Source organism: Cryptomeria japonica, chromosome 3 (genome assembly GCF_030272615.1).
Source record: "Cryptomeria japonica chromosome 3, Sugi_1.0, whole genome shotgun sequence".
Classification (NCBI taxonomy): domain Eukaryota; kingdom Viridiplantae; phylum Streptophyta; class Pinopsida; order Cupressales; family Cupressaceae; genus Cryptomeria; species Cryptomeria japonica.
Window position 1 is genome coordinate 419,192,023 of NC_081407.1, and position 20,696 is coordinate 419,212,718.

At 36.5% G+C, this 20,696-nt stretch overlaps 1 protein-coding gene across 2 annotated transcripts in view; it reads left to right on the forward strand.

Moving 5' to 3' along the window:
* The window catches only part of LOC131070457 (ubiquitin-like-specific protease 1D), a 208,061-nt gene that overhangs the window by 171,957 nt on the left and 15,408 nt on the right, over positions 1 to 20,696 (forward strand). For both annotated transcript variants that reach the window (XM_058006014.1, XM_058006015.1), the window contains exons 11-12: positions 5,211 to 5,333; positions 13,741 to 13,855. In XM_058006014.1, the coding sequence (XP_057861997.1) occupies positions 5,211 to 5,333; positions 13,741 to 13,855 (238 nt within the window). The remainder of the gene's footprint in view (positions 1 to 5,210; positions 5,334 to 13,740; positions 13,856 to 20,696) is intronic.

Below are 20,696 nucleotides of genomic sequence, written 5' to 3' on the forward strand. Positions count from 1 at the left end.
CAAGAATTTCGCTTTGGACCCTTTGGAAGGGTCGGGAGCGAAAGTCACCCTTTGGCTCAAGTTTTGACTTCATTTTCACATTTCTTCATCCAAACAAATGAATTGCTTTCAATAATACCTGGGACATGGATTAGTTCATAGTTTTGATCAATGTAGAGTGTCCTATAGAGGAATTCGCTCTAGACCCTTTGGAAGGGTCAAGAGTGAAATTCCTATTCTAGACTCAATTCACCTTGGATTCGACTTGACTTTGCCTTAGACTCAACCCTTTGATGCATTTCCTTTCATAACTTTGCAAATTCGCTCAACCACTCACTAACTTAGGTGAAATCTTAGGTCCTTTGTGAAATTTTGCTTTGGACTCTTTGGAAGGGTCAGGAGCGAAATTTGATATTTTAACCTCTCTGTCAAGATTCATATATGGAATATAACATTCAAGTTTATGCCTTCAACCAAGGTTTGATTTAGCAACTTGAAGTGCGACCAGATAGTACACAAATACATCCTAGGAATGATCTAAATTACCCCTATTCACTCAATTGACCTGACCTCTTGAGTAGATCCACCTGACTCAAGCAGAGCCTGCTATCCTAATGAGCCCCCTGGTGACCCTTCAAATGCAAAAGGTCAATAGACAAGAACCTAGAAGACCAAGAAAACTAACCCTAGAAAGAAAAAGGTAGGGGTCCCCATTTGCAATGGGGCGATGTGTGAATACGTCACAACAGTTACCCAAGATCAAGTTGGATGGATTCTGGTATTCTTGGTCATTAACACTTTTCAGATCCAAGGAGGGTCTCCACTGCAACATAGTGTTCTTTTCATTTGTGATCAAAAGACCTGCATTGCTTTCTGTAGGGTAGTGTTGATGTGTATTTTGTACACGACCAAACACAAAATAAAATACCTAAAGGTACCTTATCCTCTCTTAAGCAAAGTTTCCCAACTGCTGAAGATCTCGCCGAAGGATCAGTCGAGGCAACTCCAAGGTTCTTGTATGTAGGTTCTCTACTCGTGGATAAGCTCTTTGTGGTATGATGTGATTTTGTTGGAATCACAAGGGGACTTACACTTGATGACTAAACGTCTGATTTGCTTTGAATATTGCTAGAACACAGGATTTCACTAGCCTAGATTTTTGAAAAAAGGAAAAAAGGATGAGGGCGAGGGAAGGATCTAATTCTGACACTAAGAATGTAGGAGCAATGAATGATCTTTGATGAAATTCTAACTAAGTCCTGTTTTGACATCCCAGGACCATCTCCACAAGATTAGTGCGATCTTCGGAGGAAAGATTTATGATGTCCAGATCATTGCTACAGGCATAGACACCATCAGGGTGATGCATATCAGTGAAGAAGCGACAATTGAAGTTAAGCTTAAGTTGAATGATTCCAGTTGACTACACAAGGCAAGTCTGCAATCAACAAACTGCTAGTAGTATGGATATACAAATTTCACCATCAATCAAGCACATTTCTTCCACTCATCTAATAACATGAAATCAAATCTGAGAAGTATAGAGACCATGCAAATTGTTGAATCGACCCATAGATTTCACCATTTCTTCAATGAAGTTTTACAGGCCTTATAAAACAACATCTTGGCAACAATCTTTGCCTTATCTTTCTATTCTACTTTAATTGCTATTCTATCAACTGACTATTCACTATTTCTAACTATTCACCTTCTAACTACCGACTAACTATTAGCTAACTATTGACTAACTATTCTCTATTAGCTAACCATTAGCCTTTACAAATGAGGAGCCAGGGTTTATATAGTGCCCTCAATACAATTCAATGGCTCAGATCAACTTGAGATCAATGGCCGAGATTTTACAATGAAAACCCTAATTAGGGTTTGTTACAACAACTCAATAATGGCCAATGAAATAATTGCATTATTTGGACACATGTCTTCTCGCACCCATCCAAGCCATGAAAACCTAACATTTGACTAGACTTGCAAGGAAAATAGGTGGTTTTAAGATTTTCGCTCTGGACCCTTTGGAAGGGTCAGGAGCGAAAATCACTTTTTGGCTCAATTCCTTCAAATTTGATAATCATTGCTAAGTCAAAGTCATTCTTGAGGTCCTCTCCCATCAAAACTCGCCCTAGTCAACACTTGGCTTGGCACAAAATTGGGAAAAAAGGTGAGTTAGAGAAAATTCGCTCTGGACCCTTTGGAAGGGTCAGGAGCGAATTTCTTAATTTTGGCTTATTCCTCCATCATTTCAAGTTGAATTCACCTCAAAAGGCTAGAAAACACTTCTCCTCTCACATCCAACCCAATTCCGACATGATTTTGCAAGGCAAAATAGGTGGTTGAAGAATTTTCGCCCTGGACCCTTTGGAAGGGTCAGGAGCGATTTTCATCATTTGGCTCAATTCCTTCAAACTTGATAATTATTGACCATTCAAGGACATGCCTAAAGACACCTCTAATCTTGACCCACACTAGACTTGGCATAAATTTGAGGGAAAAGATAGGTTTTGAGAAAATTCGCTCTGGACCCTTTGGAAGGGTCAGTAGCGAAAATCTCATTCTTGACCAAAAATCATCATTCTTTCAACTTGAAACTTCATTGCAAGGTAAAATCTCATCTCTCTTTGCCCTGGGAACAAGGTTTTAAGCCTAAGAAAGGTCAAAAAGTAGGCTTGTAAGGAATTTTGCCCTGGACCCTTTGGAAGGGTCAGGAGCGAAAATTCCTTTCTTGGCTAAAACTCTCATTCCTCAATGCTATCAAACACTCTCAAAGGTAAGATCATGTCCATTTTCCCTTTCAACATGCTTTGGACATCACAATTTGGTCAAATAGGGAAGGAAATGAGGTCTAGGAGGATTTTCGCTCTAGACCCTTTGGAAGGGTCAGGAGCGAAATCCTTGGTTTGAGCTATCTCCTCCATCATTTGACCTCAATCAACTTCAACAGGGCAAGAACACCTCTCCTCACACTCATCCAAACTATAAAGACTCAAAGTTGACTTGATTTTGTAAGGAAAATAAGGTGATTTTAAGATTTTCGCTCTGGACCCTTTGGAAGGGTCAGGAGCGAAAATCTCATTCTAGGCTTGATTCTCCATTTCTTCAACTCCAATCCACTCTAGAAGACAACTAGACATCATTCTTCACCCAAGGGATAAGGTCTTAAGCCAAAACAAGGTCAAAAGAATAGGCTTGCAAGGAATTTCGCTCTGGACCCTTTGGAAGGGTCAGGAGCGAAATTCACCTTCTTGGCTAGAATCCTTCATTTTTTCAAGGCTTTCAAACATTTACAAAGTCCAAACACGTCCATCCTTCCTTTCAAGATGCTCTGCAAATCAAAATTTGGTCAAACTAGGGAGGAAATGAGCTTTAGGAAGATTTTCGCTCTAGACCCTTTGGAAGGGTCAGGAGCGAAATTCTCTTTTAGGCTAAAATATTGCTCTTCAAAATCATCCAACTCCATCTCAAGGCAAGAACATACTAATTCATTCCCTAGCATGCCCTAGAAACCAACACTTAGTCAAAATTTGAAAGGAAATGGGAGCTACAAAGATTTTTGCTCTGGACCCTTTGGAAGGGTCAGGAGCGAAAATCATGTTTTGGGTTGGATCCTTGACTTTTCCTACTCTCATCCTCTTTGGGAGGCAAACATAGATCCTTCCTCGTGCATCTCCACCTTGGTCTTGACTCTTGCTAAAGGAAAAATGAGTGTTTTTAAGAATTTCGCTTTGGACCTTTTGGAAGGGTTAGGAGTGAAAATCTTAATCTTGGCCAAAATCCTTCACATTTTCACATCCCATCACTTCAAAACTAGAACGCTGGTCTAAACAAGGGAGAAAATGAGGTTTTCAAGAATTTCGCTCTGGACCCTTTGGGAGGGTCAGGAGCGAAATTCGCTTTGGACCCTTTGGAAGGGTTAGGAGCGAAATTTGACATTTTGGTCTCTCCGTCAGGATCATTTTATGGAATATAACATTTAAGTATCAGGTTGTTTGAGAGTGGTTTCGAACCTCCAGGAGTTATATTGCAAAATCTAGTTTTTGGAGGATTCTTCAGTTTTCCAGATCAAATTTCAGGATCAGGACATTCCAGACTTCATCACTCATCAACTTGACCTAGTCTTGGACCTTGAAAAATGATACTCAATCACCAAGCAAGACACAATTAGCAACAAGAGCAAAACCAGGCCCTAAGGAAGACTCTCAAAGAAACCCTAATTCTGGGGCCCCGTGGACTAACCTTGGCTCAAGCAAACCCTGCTATCCAGTGATCCCCCTGGCGACACTCAAAAAGCAAAGCCTAACAGACAAACCTCTAAACCCTAGAAAGCAAAACCCCACAAAGCGAAAAAAGCAGGGGTCCCCATTTGCAATGGGGCGATGTGTGAATACGTCACAACAGGTAGGTAGTAGATAGAATGACCATTAAGGGAGGGTATTAGAATATTTAATTATATTATAGTCACCTATATTTAGTTCCTTGTTTAATGGTCATTTAGCTTTTTAGTTAATTAGCTTTTAAGCATTATTTAGCGTTTAGCTTTTTCTTTTTAGTTAATTAGCTTTTAAGCTTTATTTAGCATTTAGCTTTTTAGTAGTTCACTTTAAATGACTTATTCTTAATTTAGAACGTTGTCTTGTGATCTCTATATATACGCTTGTATATTGTTGAATAGATTATTCGCTTATTTGAGCAATCAATTTTTCAGTTGTCAAGGGACTGAAGGGAAGACAAAACAAAGATTAAAAAACACACTTGAAAATTATAGACAAAAGAATCTAAATCTGTAGCCAACGTTCCAAACCCTTGCCAATCCCATTCAAAGCCTCCAACAAATTGCAAATAAACTTAGAAAGGTATAGATTACTTTCATTCCTTGCAGCAGGAGAAAGGCCTTACGCAGACCCTCTTTTAACATCCAGAGTAAAAAACCATAATATTTTCAAGTCCAGTAATAAACGTTTGAATGTATTTGCACCAGCACCAACACCTACTTCTTTAGCCACAAGGTTGGAAACATGGTATTCTAAGAGGAATGAATTTAATTTGGGACATAATTTTACTATGTATAATGTTTCTAATATTTGGATAATTTCTTTATTGTTTTTGAGATGCATTTAAAAAATCTCATTTTCTTTTAATTTCTCAGTCTTATGAAAGTGACTTTCAGATAGATAGTTTGAAATTTTACTATATCTTTTGCTTATTTCTTGTGAGCTCAGTCAACACTGGAGTTTAGCAATAATCAGCGTTCCTGCCAGGGAAGATGAAATGGGTCCAATCATTCTTCATTTGGATTCGCTGGGTCTCCACACCAGTGGAACAATCTTTTCCAATATTCGTAGGTATGCTAGCATAAATTTGGTGTTACCATATCTTGAAATGTTCAGGACGTTGAACTGGGGAAATTTGGTAATTTAAAGTTCATCTTATTTAATGCTCTATAGCAACTACTCCATACCAGTTAGACTATCTGTATATATTGTCAGCTGTATACAATCATTGTGAAGATCAGCAACTGAGATTGTCTTCATAACGTAGGAAGAAGTTTGCATAGGATGCCATTCTACAATGTTAACATTCATGGAAACCTCCTTACTGAAAAATAAATACTTCTCACATATTCAAAGTTCTTAGATCGGATAAATTATCTGTTTCTGATAAATGCACTGGGTGCCATATGACTGACAAGTGTTCTACTTGTATCTGCATGATGTATTGTGGTACAAACACTGTTAGTTCTTACTTTTGAAATGGCCTGTTTGTATATAAACATGTATATTGAATAAAAAATCTGAATTTTTCATTTATATATACAAAAATATAGAAAGCTGTCACTGTTTCTATTGATATCTTGGGTTGCTCAGATTATACTTGAATAGATACTTTGTAATGCATACTTAATCACCTTAAAATCTAATTAATTTTACTCAAAATCTTGGCTTTCTATTTTTTGAGTAAATTGGCTGCAATAATTTGTTCTATCTAGAATGATGTGCACAAAGCGGAAGGTTTATTATAGAAGAGATGCATGAATTTCAGTAGGAGGAACCTTCATCTAAGAAAAATCTCTGCACTCGGATAATATTGAATCACTAAAAAACAATAAATTCCCATTTCTTTTACATTCAAAAAGCTATGAAGAAGAATCAAGATGGGGGAGTAATTTATAAAATCTAGATTTGATTGGAAAGAAAATAGATGAAAATTGGTAAGGGCATTTTCTCAAACTTGAAACATTTTCTTAAATATTTCTGAAATGAGATGCAATACTTTTGTTGATTTGGTAATTCCTCTTTTTTAGAGTAACCTTTAGCTTAGTTGTCGTGACTACTTTGTAAAATTCACCGAGGACTTCCACTGAGATTTGTTCATTATGGGTGCTACACCTAGAGAGGGGTAACACAATTGTGTGTCCCACTTGTGGGACATCTTAATTTTTGCCTAAAACCATGTGGTTTTTGGAAAAATGGATAATTTATGCCTAAAGATGTTCCATCTAAGGGTGTTCAATTGAAAAGGATAGATCAAAACCCCTTCGATAGAACCTATGCTATAGGATCCGTATGCCAAGCTGTTAGATTTGGGCGTGGTTTGAATCGGATTTGGCATTTGATTCAGTGCACGAGTGAATATTCTCTACTGATTTTTCACTCAAGATTTTCACTTTTTCCTTCTGAGTAATTTTGTCAAACAGTTTGGTTAATAGTTGAAAGTGTTGTTTGAGTTTTGCAAGTGTAAAGTCATTTGTTTGATATGTGTTTAATCAGATTTCTTGCCCAGAAATAAAGAGAAACATTTATTGGCTGAATGATAAGATTTGCATTTACATACAACTGTAATATCAATGTTCTTTAACATTTAATAGCTGATAAAGGATTACAAGAATAGTGATACAACATTCTGACCTTTCATTTGCAATTATCAATCTGAAAATGATATGACAGCGCTCAGAAATAAATAGCAGCATAGGGAGAAATGCATTCAATCACAGTATTGCTCAGAAACTCAGTCCATGTCCAGGAATATAGAAATGGAAGACCCATGGCTTCTAAGAAAACCAAACACTCTTGGTAAATGGTGCCACAATCAGCCTAAATGAGAGCTCACTCTGATACAAGGAGAAGAGGAGGCTAGAAATTGTTGTCCTTTCCTCTGTTCGACCCTTCCCAACATCTTATATCTTTGGCGTCCACCTTGCTCAGGAGCTTTCCAAGTCAGAATTTAGCTAGCCTCGCCAAAACTTATACCCTCAACCAGCATTAAACTTCAATGTTCTGCCTGAATTCCCATGCCATTGCTGAAGGTTACCTCTCATGCTATCTAGGGATCTCCAAAATCAGATAAGACAGCAGTAATGGATATGCCAAATACTAATTCAAGGGCTCACCTCCTGTCAAATATCTAGCCGCGACCAGAGAGGGCTAGCAACTAGGCAACAACCACACACACCACAATATTGTGCTTATTTTTATTTCCACAATCTTTCTTAATTCATCTAATATTCCCACGACTAGGATAAGAGTGTATTTGGCACCCAAATGCAACATGGCCTCTTCTTCCAAATTCTATGTCCAAATAAAGGAATGATATTTGTCTCATTCATTAATAAAATCAATTCAGACTATTCACTAGCAAATAGAAGTTAAAATGGCATCCATCTCCTTCCCATAATAATTTTGCAAATATATTCAAACCCTGCCAATTTGTCCCTGCAAGGGACTTCACAAATTTGATGAACTTATCTATAGAATCCACTTTGAGATCTCTGGATGAAATCTCCAATAACTAGCTAGGGCAGATAGTTCCACTATTGAAAACAGCAATCCCTTAGGATTTTTATTGTAGGGTATCCAGATCCAAAGAAGCTCTCCAAAAACAAAGCAAGAGAAATTATCCAAGCATATCTCAAATGAGCCTCACAATGCGAGAAGCTTCTAGAAACAGTTTCCATTTTCCTACACTTTTTAATGTTTAATTAAGCTTGGGGAAATAAAGTGACTTATTTAATGATTCCTTAATAAACCACTAAAGTCACTTGTAAAAATTAAATTAATTATTAATTAAATAATATCACCCAAAGAATAAGTTTTGTCAGGTAATATTAATTAATCAAATTAATGAATTTCCTTTTTCTTGACTTTAGCCTACGAGATTCAAATAGGCTAATAAGTCCTTTTGGATTACTCTACGGAAAGGGACATTACAGTCCTTCCTTGAAATTGTTTTCGCCCAAGCAATTGTATATAAGGATGTAAAAGAATTTGTTCCCCCTCCCAAGTGGCATCCTCCATGGGAATCTCTATTGGATAAGATACTCTTTAATTTCTTTGCTCCTCAATTTCCATTCCTTGACATTCAAAATCTCATTAGGTACCAAGACCAAACTACCCTCCTCATCCAAGGGTGGTAACTCTGATGAAGAAATAATCTGCTGCAGTAGTGCCTTCTTGAGGAACGAAACCTAAAATACATTGTGAATCCTATTGTTCTTCGGCAGCTCAAGCTCATATGCCACTTCTTCCACTCTTCAAACTATCCTATAGGGGCCATAGAAACGAGGTTTTAATTTTTCTGCACCACTTTTCATCACAAAAGATTTTCTATATGACTACAAATGTAAGAAGACCAAGTCCCCCACATCAGAGTTGTGCTCAATCCCGTGTTTGTCTGCATACATCTTTTGCTGGTTTTGTGCACTCTATAAATTATCCTCCAGGATCTTAAGGATGTCCTGACTCTCTTGAATCCAATCCTTAGCTTTGGGAGCCCTACTATCACCAAAAGCCAAATCCAAGAATGATGAAGCATCATATCCATACAAAGTTTTGAAAGGAGTCATTCCAATTGACATGTGACAGGTTATGTTATAGCAATTCTCTCCTAGATGCAACCACATAACCTTAGCTTTTTGCTTCCTCATGACATGGTTCTGCAAATAACCCTCAACCCATTTATTCACAATCTCTGTTTGAGGAGGTGATAACTAGTATTGGGGGTCAATTCCGTGCTAACTAAGCTGAATAGCTCTTGGCAAAAAGCACTGATAAATCTGCTATCCTTGTCATTGACAACCCATGAAGTTTGAAAACGTCTCTAAAAAATAGTTTTGCAACTTGTGGTGTCTTATACTCCAATGAGATAGCAAAGAAATGGGCAAACTTGGTCAACCAATCAACCACCACAAAAATGCAATCTTTGCCCTGTACCTTCGAAAGATAGCGATGAAATCCATGGATACACTTTCCTATTTCTACTTCGGAATAGGCAAGGGTTGAAGCAAACCAATTGGAAATCCACCCACAACAAAAATAAAACGATCTTAGAATATTTGAAGGTGGGGGTGGGGGGCGGTGAATCATTGTAAGACAAGTTTTTACTTATTTAAAATTTAAAAAACCATAATGATAACAAACACACAAGATCCACACAATTAAGAACACTATAATTACATGGAAATCCCTTTAGGGAAAAACTGCAGAGTACTACTTGGATCTATTGTCCAAATCCACCCACAACAAAAATAATATGATCTTAGAATATTTGAAGGTGCCAAATCATTGGAGATACCAATCATCACTTACATAATTAGCAAGCACCAACCTACTAGAGACACCAATGCCCACAACTGAGCACCAACTCAGCAAGAGATACCAATCTCTTCTTTTAGGAGGCACCAACCATTTCTGCAAAATTCACCTTCTGGATTTTGCTTCTTCAGCAGATGATGAACATTTTTCTGCACTTTCACACTACACATATTCTGTTTTGTATTAAATCTGCTCTAGTCTTTATTGAATGATAAAACATTTTCGCACACATCATACTTATAAATGTTGCTTCACCTTTTAAACCCGTTTGGGCGCCAAAATTAATTACATAAAACACATAGGTTGGCCCTATAAAATTAAATCAATATATAGAGTTACATGAGTCAGCCTCCAGTTAAAGTCCCAAACATCGACATCAACAACCTTTGTCATCAATGACAATATTTCCAGCAATCTCACTTTGACATTAATGACCATATTTCCAACAATCTCCCTTCTTGGACAAAACAAACTTTGACATCAGTGAAAACATTGCAAACATTAGATTCTTTAACAAATGTTGTGGTGGTTTGAGTATCTCGTTGAGTTTGGATTCATCTTTAGACTTTTTTTGATTCATTAGTTTGTCTTTGCAAGTATTGTTCTTGTTCTACATCCAGCATTCTTTAACATTTGACGTGGTGTTTTGAGGTTATTGTTATTATGAGACTATCCTTTGATAGTTTATTTATGCCATTTACAAAAAAAATTGTTTCGAATTCTCATCCAATCACATTTGACAAGTTTAACATTGTCTGATTATAATATTTTTCTGTTTCATCCTCTTCTTTTTTGACGAGTAGCCTCAATATTATCACTTATAAAACAGTGTTACACATGGCGAGAGCAAGAGCAATGGGAGGAGGAGGTGGGCTTACCCCATACATCAATGGGGGCGGCTTCCTCAAGGAAAAGCAAGACTCGACCATGATGAAAGTAAGCAAGGAGTGGTGGATGGGATGCACTGACTATTGTCCTCTGAGGATTTCTTTATCATTGTTACAACTATGGTCTACAAAATGCTGCATTGAAGTTTGATAGTGTGTTGTTTGAATTGCTTGTGGGAGGATCCCAACCATCATTACCATCTTGATCATTTTCTTCTTGTTCATCTTCATTAGCAACTCAAAAAAGAGAAATAGCAAGAGCCAGCCGAGGGAACTTGCTAGAGCCTGACCAGCCTAGATTCATTAGTTTGGCCACTATTTAAGCATCCATGAGCCAGTTTCCGATTTTTTTATTTGTAACATTGTATTTTCGCCCATGTGTCTTCTTCATTGAGCTCCACTTGATCATGCCATTTAGTGGTATAGTCTTCTAGTGTTTTAGGGAATCACTCTGGTTAGATTTGTTATCATTATGCCATTTGCTTCAATTCATACTCCTAGGTCAAACAATGTGTAGTTGGATGGTGGGTTTTTCATCAACAACCCTTGCTGGCTCTAAAATCATTGATGACTTTAACTTCATGCTCTTTTTCCTACAGTATAGAAGGTTATGTTGTTTTTTGTTTGTTTGAACAGTGAACTAGTCCAAGCAACTTATTCCTTTTTCATGGCGTTTAATGGTATAGTCTTCTAATGTTTAGTGAAGGGTTCTGATCAGGTTTTGTTATTACATTGTAGGCGTATTACACTCACATATGGATGCAAAAACGTCCATCAATAAAAACTAGAAGCATTTAATTCAACGTGTTTGTGACACTCAAATGCATGAAAAGCAAAAAAATATTTTATTTATTTTCTCCTCTGAATTAAATAATTTTAAATTATTTAATTTTAATTATATCTTCACTTCCACCTCTCAACTACCACTCACTCCTGAGTTTAATCGAACAATCAATTCTATCTATTTCCATCATGCAATTAGTTAACAATCAATTAACTTTTTTCTCAAGGATAAGGATAAGAATGAAATAAAATAAAAATATAATAATAATATAATGATACTAATGTAGTTTAAATAGATTTTTTGCTTTGGTCAAGAATTTAATAGAAATATAAAAATATAATAATTATAAGTTGGTACTAAATTTTTTTTACCTTTGTAAAGAGTAAATGGAAATATCAAGATATAAAATTAAGAATATATTAAAACATAATAATATAATCATATCTTAATTATAATTTAATATTAATTACAGTATCATAATATAATAATAATAATAATTTAATTTTAATTACAATATAATAATTTTCTAAGTGGAATAATGAACAAATATGATATCTTTCGGCATACTTTATCTATATTCCTTTAAAGATAGGTATTCTAGTCATTATAACATTTGCATACCAATAATACTCCTAGGTTAAACAATGCACAGTTGGATAGTGGTTCTTTTTACAACTAGACCCTGCTGTTTTTGAAATTATTGATGACTTTGACATCATGCTTCTATTCAAACAGTCTAAAAGTATCTTCTATTTTCTTGTTTGGACCGTGAACCAGTTAAGGCGACTTATTCTTTTTTTAGGCATAAACTCTCAATCTCACATCCTTCATGGCAACTGCAGTTTCCTCCAACCCATTGAATGGTCCTGACTCCTGCACTTCAAGATGTACAAGTTGAGTAGATAAAATGGCTATTTAAGTTTGATACAGTTATTTAGTTGATATAGATATCCGCTTCACGTTTCTTCCTCCACAACATTGCATATCTTCTTACATCTACTGTATTGGCCTTTCCCTTTGCTTTGTGGGTTTGAATCACTATTCTGACACTCTAAATTTCTGTCTATGTATGACAACTTAAAACCTTCTGCCACTGCCATATCGGTTTCTACAATGATGACATTCATCAGCTACAACTTGTTCTTGAGAGCTTATGAAATATTTCAGCATAAAACACTTTACAGAAGCAAAAACATGAATAAAATAGTGAGTAAGGGAGAACAGATAACAACTACTGATTTTTAAAATCGAATATTTCATTACTTAAAATTTGTTTAAAATTAAGTTACCGGTTCGGGTTCGGGCACCGGTCTGGGTTTGAAGAACCGGTACACCAATATGGCAAAATTTTGAAAAGGGGTTTGGGTTCGTTAGTACAAAAACATGTAAATTTTGTGTGTGTGTATATATATATATATATGCAGCCTATAAGCATGAATTAAGATTAGCATGTCACATAGCATCATATAAAGTTATAAACAACAAAACCAACATAAACTTGTAATCATAGCATCATGATCATACCATAATAGCATCATATACATCAAGTTTAATATCAAAATGACAAAATATTCAAGTATCATTGTTTCAACTTTCAACAATTTAAAGTTTAATCATCAAATGGATTCTCTAATTCACCATCCTCATCCTCCTTATCATTAACATTGACATTAGATGAACCAATGTCAATGCCAATTGCACTATAAGTTTGCTCGCTATCCGAGTCATCAAATGCAACACGCTAAGAAGCGAAAGCATCCAAATTAGTATGCTCTGGCTCTATATCCCACATCTTCATTTCCCCTTGCTTGTAGTCATGTTGCTTGTGTGAAATGAGCCAAGTTAATGTTTTAAAACTCAAGTTTAGGGTTATATTTTAATTTTTTATAAGGTGGATTTCAAAAAAAATTTAATTTTTGCAAAAACTACACCTTTTTTGGGCCGTCAGACCCCCGGGTTCAACCTGGTTCGAACCAGGCCTGTGAATCACGAACCCTGTCCGAACCACAGGCAGATCGGACCAGGACACCGAACCAGGACCGGATCGGACCAGTACCAGGGGTCTAGGGGGGCGAACCTTGCAACTTGGGTTTAAAATACTTTCAAAGTTTTGGTGATACCCTTTTATAATAAATCCATTAGATATGCAATTGTCAAAGTTAATTTTTAATTACTATGCAACACACATTAAATACCCATTGTGTTGGCTATACCTTACTGTATTGATGAAACGGGAAAAAAGAGGAAGGTTACTCGTCTTTATTTTGCCAGGTTCTTACATAAATGTTTAAGAAAATTCACAAATATGCTAAATATGATGGGAAAGTTTATGCACTGTTTCTATTATTCAAAATCTCCTTACTGTGGTAATGAATCCTCCTTCGAAAACTACAACACTGGTTTTGTTATTTTAGAAAGAATTTTGTATAGGAAAATTGTGCTTTGAGTGTTTTGATGCATGCACCTGACATATATACTTTTTGCTTTGTAGCTACTTAAAAGCAGAATGGGAGCATTTGAATCAAGAAGAGGTTCCTGAACAAGTTCCTATTGCAAGAGAAATTTGGAAAGATCTGCCAAACAAGATTCAGGAGAAACAAATACAGGTATATTAGTTTGTAGTTTGTACTTATGTGCTTTCTATGTTTCATGATTGATGGTTTTTAACTTTAAATTGCATTCTAAAATAAGTGTTTCAATAGGAGGTAGATTTATATTTTGAGTTAGGGTATGCAGCAATTGTCATCTCAGAGGTCATTGACCTATCATTAATTAAAAGCAATATGATGTGGTGTGGCACCTATGGACACCTTATTCGTTTTATATGTTTCATGATTGATGAGCTTTGACTTAAAATTTTAATATAAAGAGGTAGATAGCTCATTTTTGGGTAGGAAATATGATAATTGTCACCATAGAGGTCATTAGTCCATTTTTTATTAAATTGCAATATAATGACATGGCACCTATGAACAACTTGGGAATTTATCAATTTCCATGGTCAGAGTTGTAAGTTCTTGCATACAGGAGGAAACATTACTATGTCTCCATACATAGAACACATCATTGTCATCAATGGTATCATTACATTGCATCATAGAAGCAATAGTTTATAAAAAATCACGATTGTACCTGATTAATCCTGAATCGTGGAGCTAGCCAATTTATTCCCTGAAAATATTGTTGACCCAAATTTCAATGATTTTTTGCTTTTAAATCACATTAAAATCATGTTAAAAACAAAAAAAAAATGGCAAAAAAACTGAAAAAATCATTGTAAAAACTTGCAAAACCCTAGAAAAACTTCTAAAATTACAGAAAGGCTTAGAAATAGGGTTGATCCGAGACGGAATCAGAGTAAATGTGGAATCAACTTTGAAAAAGTTTGTTATTTTGTCCATTTTTCGGGGGCCCACACTTCACTTGTTCAAACCCACAACAACCCACCAAAAGCAATAAGCCTGCAGGCTCAATGGCCCAGCAGTGGTTTAAACCTTGGTGGCTGCCTCACCAATGGAGTGTTTCTACCACAACACTAAACATCTGAAAACATATATAATATATATAGATATAGATATATGATATTTAATTTATAATTGACATAGTTAATTTTTGCTCAAACAAAGACATACAATTCATAGGTGAGCAATATATCCAAAGTGCTCCACGGAATAAATTTGAATGACAACAAACAAGCTTACATAGTTGTAATAAAAGAGCCTCCAACACACAATCATTAAAATTTGTCTCTACCTAAAATAGTAGTTGCAAGCTAGGTATTTCCAAAACCAATGGCTTGCTAATATTTTACTTCATCTAAACAAATGCCTTTTGTTGAATTCTACCCCATATAAAGACTTACCAATTGCCATCAGGGAATATAGAGCATTGCAACTGTGGAATATGATTTGATAAGCTTTCTCAAATATTGAACTACCCCTAGAAAACTCCTTGCCTCAATCACAATGAAAGTCTTGGATCACTTCAAAATGGCTTCCACTTTTACTAAATTCCTAACAATAGCTGGATCTCTGTCTGATAAATTTTGATCTCAGCTACTTCATAGACTTAGCTTTAAATCTTTGATCTCAGACTTAGACAACCATTTGGTGTATTTGGTGACTGCCCTTTTAAAAAGTTAAATGAATATTTGCCTATGTAATCAGCAATATGAATATAAACAACATAAATCTATTTTCTACAATCCCGGGTTAAACTCTATTTTATATACTCTATCTCTATGCTATGGAAATGCCCTTAAGTTTTTAAAAAAGCAGTCTGTGTCTATTCTTCTACAATTTGTTAAAATCCAAGTTTTTACCCACTTTTTAAAAAAATCTTGTACTTTTGGTTTGCCGATTTTTTCCCCAAACAATTTTTGTTGCTATGATATAAATCATTGCAATTGTGGATTATGATTTGATAAGCTTTCCAAAATATTGAATTAACCCTACAAAACTCCTTGCTTCAATCACAATGAAATTCTTGGATCACTTCAAAATGGCTTCCACTTTTACTATTTGTTTGTTAACTTTTGATCTCAGTTACTTAGGGCAGGTCCCCATGCGGCTGCTTAGTTTATTTTGGCTAGCAGCCGCTGCTCAACTTTTTTAGCATTAATTTGTGGAGCTGGTGGCCCCATGAATGTAAAATTTTGCTGCTTATAAAATAAGCAGTCATCTTAAATTGCATTATTAAAAGAAATATTTAATTCTAATTGGTCACATAAATTGTGGAGAAAAAATTGGAAACAAATCAAAAGAGGGAAATTGTTTTGGAGAGCCACATGTCAATCTTCTCAATAAGCAGTTGTTGCTTATTTCCAGCCCCCCTTTTTTTCAAAGCTTATTTTTAAGTCTTAAGCAGCTGCTGCTCCACTTAAATAGGAAAAGATTCCAATTTATCCTTTCCTCTTAATTAAAAATTTGCATGGGAACACTCTGGCCGCTTAATTTTAAGCATAAATTGCACTTAAGCAGTAGCATGGGGACATGGGGTTATAGACTTAGCTAATATTTGATCTCAGATTTAGACAACTATTTGGTGTATTTGGTTACTGCCCTCTTAAAAAGTTAACTGAATATTTGCCTATGTAATCAGCAATATGAATATAAACAACAAAAAAATATTTTCTACAATTCATAGGTTAAAACTCTATTTTTTTTGCTCTTTATATCTCTATGCTATGGAAATGCTCTGGTTTTTTAAAAAATAGTTTTTCGCTTTTTCTACAATTTTTTTTAAAATTCTATTTTTGCCAATTTTTTTCCCATTTTTTCAAAAAATCTTATAATTTTGGTTTGCCGATTTTTTCCCCAAACAATTTTTGTTACTATGCATTGCATATTTGATTTGAAAAGTTTACAGTGGGAGTGAAGGACATGCCAAAATAAGGTACAAATACAAATAGAGAGGGAAATGCCTAAAGCATGTCATAGAGTTCATAAAACTATAATCTAGTTGAACTTGTTAATCAATTCAATTTAGAAGCTGTTCTAAAGTAAGTCGTGTTGGTGTTAAGTCACACCCGGACTGACGATGGACTGGTCCAAGAGGGGCCAGTAACTCAGTGGTAGAGCACTCCAGCAGCGTATGGAAGGTCCTAGGTTCGAGTCCTAGCTGGTCCATGTCTCAACATGGTATCAGAGCCAGGTTCAGGCTAGGAGCCCCAAGCACACGAGAGGTGTGGCTTAAGGGGGGGTGTTGGTGTTAAGTCACACCCGTACCGACGATGGACTAGTCCAAGAGGGGCTAGTAGCTCAGTGGTAGAGCACTCCATCAGCGTATGGAAGGTCCTAGGTTCGAGTCCTAGCTGGTCCATGTCTCAACAAGTCGAAGGTGTCATAGTTGATATCTATATCCATTTATACAACTTGATTTAAAGAAATACTTCCTTGCCATATTGGACATCTAAATCTCTTATTAGATTATAGGCAGAATTTAAGTGTCTTTCCAAGGGACATTATATCAAGGCAACTCTGAAAGGATGGAAAAATAAATTTACTTATAAAGAATTGTTGGCTAATCATTTCTTTCCAAAGTAGAAATATGCATTAGAGCTTATATTTGAGAAAAAAAGTTGAATTCACTAATGCAAATATGGTGAGTTTAAGACCTGATATAATTTGAAAGTTTTCTAATTGGTAATTAAAAAATAAAATGCTTTGTGAAGAAATAGGTAGTTGTTTGAAAAACTTCAATTCCTTGTTGCCTCCTTACAAGGCATCCCTATCTATTTCCTCTCCTTGTTTAAGATTTTGGGTTCCATGGCAAAAAAACTTGAAAGGATTCAAAAGACTTTCTTATGGACAGGCACGGAGGAAAAGAAATAAATGGCCTTGGTCAGTTGGGACAAGGTTTGTTGTCCTGAATCTATGGGGGGCCTAGGAATTAGGAAAATTCCTTTGCTTAACAGGGCATTTGTGGCAAAAACTTGGATGGAAGTTGGCCCTACATAAAGCAGATTGTTGCAGAATAATGTTTGCTAAGTATCTCAACCAGGAGAAGTCTTATAGAGTTCTTCCAACTCAAGGGCTCCCCAGTGGCTCTAAGATATGGAATAATGTTCTCAAATGCAGGAACATAATCCAATTGGGTTTGATGTGGCTGATTGAGAATGGGGACAATATCCGTTTCTGGAAGGATACTTGGCTGGGGGATAAACCATTAGTTCTGCACTATTCCTTCAAGAGCATTTGTGATGATGCTAAGGCATTCTTTGGACATCGATTCTTGGACTATATCTCCCCGTCTAAATCTTGGAGGGACATCTCACAATGTTGCTATTTTCAACCCCTTTTGCTACATACGGCTTGGGAGCTACAAAATCTACTAAAACAAACCATAATCCCCCTCTTCTAAAGAGAAAACATTCATTTGGACGTTGAACCCTGGGGGTGAGTTTACTATTAAGTCTGTTTATCTCTCTCTCCTAAGGGAAACAATTCTCAGGGGTGTTGGGGGAAGTTCTAGAACTAGCAGCTAATTCCTAAGATCAACTTCTCCGATGGACTGCCTGTTGTGACCATTTCACACATCGCCCCATCGCAAATGGGGACCCCCTCTTTTCGCTTTTTTTTCGCTCGTTTTCGCTTTCGTTTTTAGGATTTTGTTAGTTGGTTAGTCGTTTGGATTTAGGGTCAAGCCTTAGGGTTTTAAATTTTGTCTTTTCAGGCCAGAATCCAGTCGTTTTTGAGAGCTTTTTTTTGAGCTTCCTTTTCTAGGATGCAAATTTTGAATGCAATGAATTCGCCAAAATGGTCTAATTTTCAATTGGAATGTTGATGCAGAGCTTTAATTTGTCTAAGTGTTGAAAGTGAAATGCGAATTTTTTGTCCGATTGAATATTTTGACCAAATTTTGACCTTTTTTGATTTTGATCCTGGGCATTGGAATTGATTTGTTTTCGCCTCGTGAAGTGTTAAAATGTGAAAAATCATGTTATTTTGGCCTGTAGGAGCTAATTCGCTCCTATCCCTCAGTGACGGACGGGAGCTCATTTTCAAATATCTCACTATTCCTGCAGGGTCAAGATGAATTACGAATTGGAAATGATAGAGAGAGGCGAGATCTTTCCATTGAATATAAATTGAAGATTTTCATGAGCACAGAAATGCCTCCAGGAGAAAAATCGCTCCTGTCCCTCAGTGAAGGACTGGAGCTACAAATCAAATTTCGCCTTGTCCTTGCGAGATTTCGATGACTTAACAATTTGAAAGGGTCTAAAGGAAGATGCTTTGCCAAATGAATATAATTTGAGATACAAAAATGAAGGAGAATGACCTAGAATGCTAATATCGCTCCTGTCCCTCTCCAAGGGACCAGGGCGAGGTACCTTGTAGCTCTCGTCCCTCTCCCAGGGACCAGAGCGATTTCCTTCATTAGGCAAGATCCGAGCTAAAATCAAGGCAAGTTTACGTACAAAGGCAAAGGAAAACATGAGATGAACGCATTGAATACAAATTGAAGATTTTTTAGACGTCCACAAGAGTGCTAAGACCCAGTTCACTCCTGTCCCTCTCCAAGGGACCAGGGCGATATAGTGAATATATTGCTTTTCACTTAAGTTTAAGATCGATCCAAGTCAAGACAAGGTGGCAAAGGACATTTCAGAGCGTCTTCATCATGCACAAGCACTCAAAGGTCGTTATAATGAAGAGATTTGCACCCTAGGACCTAGTTCGCTCCTGTCCCTCAGGAAGGGACTAGGGCGAGGTTAGATATATTGGTCATTGTGTGCAAGATTTACGTAAGGACAAGATTTCGCAAGGTCTTAGAGGGTCCACGGAAAGATAGAAAGGTGATGCATGAAGATTTCAAACGTTAAATAATCGCCAAAATGGACTTAGGGACCATATCGCTCCTGTCCCTCTCCAAGGGACCAGGGCGATTTGCTTTGGATCCTTCGTTTTGCTTCAAGTTCAAGCTAAGTCAAGACGTCATAAGATAGCATATGGTCCAAGGCATCGTTTGAAGATAATTCGCAAGAGTGTTGAACGTCCAAACATTGCCAATCAAGGTGAAAAGCTCACATCGCTCCTGTCCTTTGGACAAGGACCAAGGCGATATCACCAAAAGCGCTCATATTCTTTCAAAAACGAAGCAAGGCGAGGTTAAGCGAGGTAAGGGACGACGTTTAGAAGACATTACAATGAAGATCGAAGTGCAAACTTGCCAAGGTTAAGGAGAAAAACATGGATCGCTCCTGTCCCTCTCCAAGGGACAAGGGCGATGATCCCTCAAAGCGTCCAAACACTTCGTGCAAACAAATGAAACAAGCGCAAAAGGAACAAGCATAGGTGTTATTCGCCCTACAATGAAGATCGAGGATAGAAGATGCATATTGAACGTGGAAATTAGAAGATCGCTCCTGTCCTTTGGACAAGGACCAGGGCGATGAACATCCAAAAGGGACCCATGAACGCATGCAAGATGATCAAATTCGAAGAACCTATCAAAATGATCAATTTTCAACGTGGAGATGAAGGAGTTGGACGTAAAAGATGCAAAAATCAAGACAAAAATGGTGAATCGCTCCTGTCCCTCTCCAAGGGACCAGAGCGATGAGGTACGTCCCTTTGTTTTCCAATTTTGGCGCCAAAATAAACAATTTAAATTTCCTTAAATGCTAAATCGATAAAAAATTGAAAATCTTATTTAATTTGGCATTTAATATGGCGTTGATCTTTTATTAATTATTTTTGCCTTTAAAAATCGAAATTTGAAAATTAAAAAACGCAAGGCATTAATAATTAATCAATTAATTAATTAATATAAAATCGATTTCAAGCGCTCATGTATCCAAGTCGGCCCTGTTAATCATTTAAAAATCATTTAAAAATCATTTAAAAAGGTGTTTTTATCTTCAAGTCGGCCAAAGGGGATGAAAGGGTGAAAGCGCTATATAAGGGGAGTGAAAGATTTCATTTTCACACAATCATTTTTTTT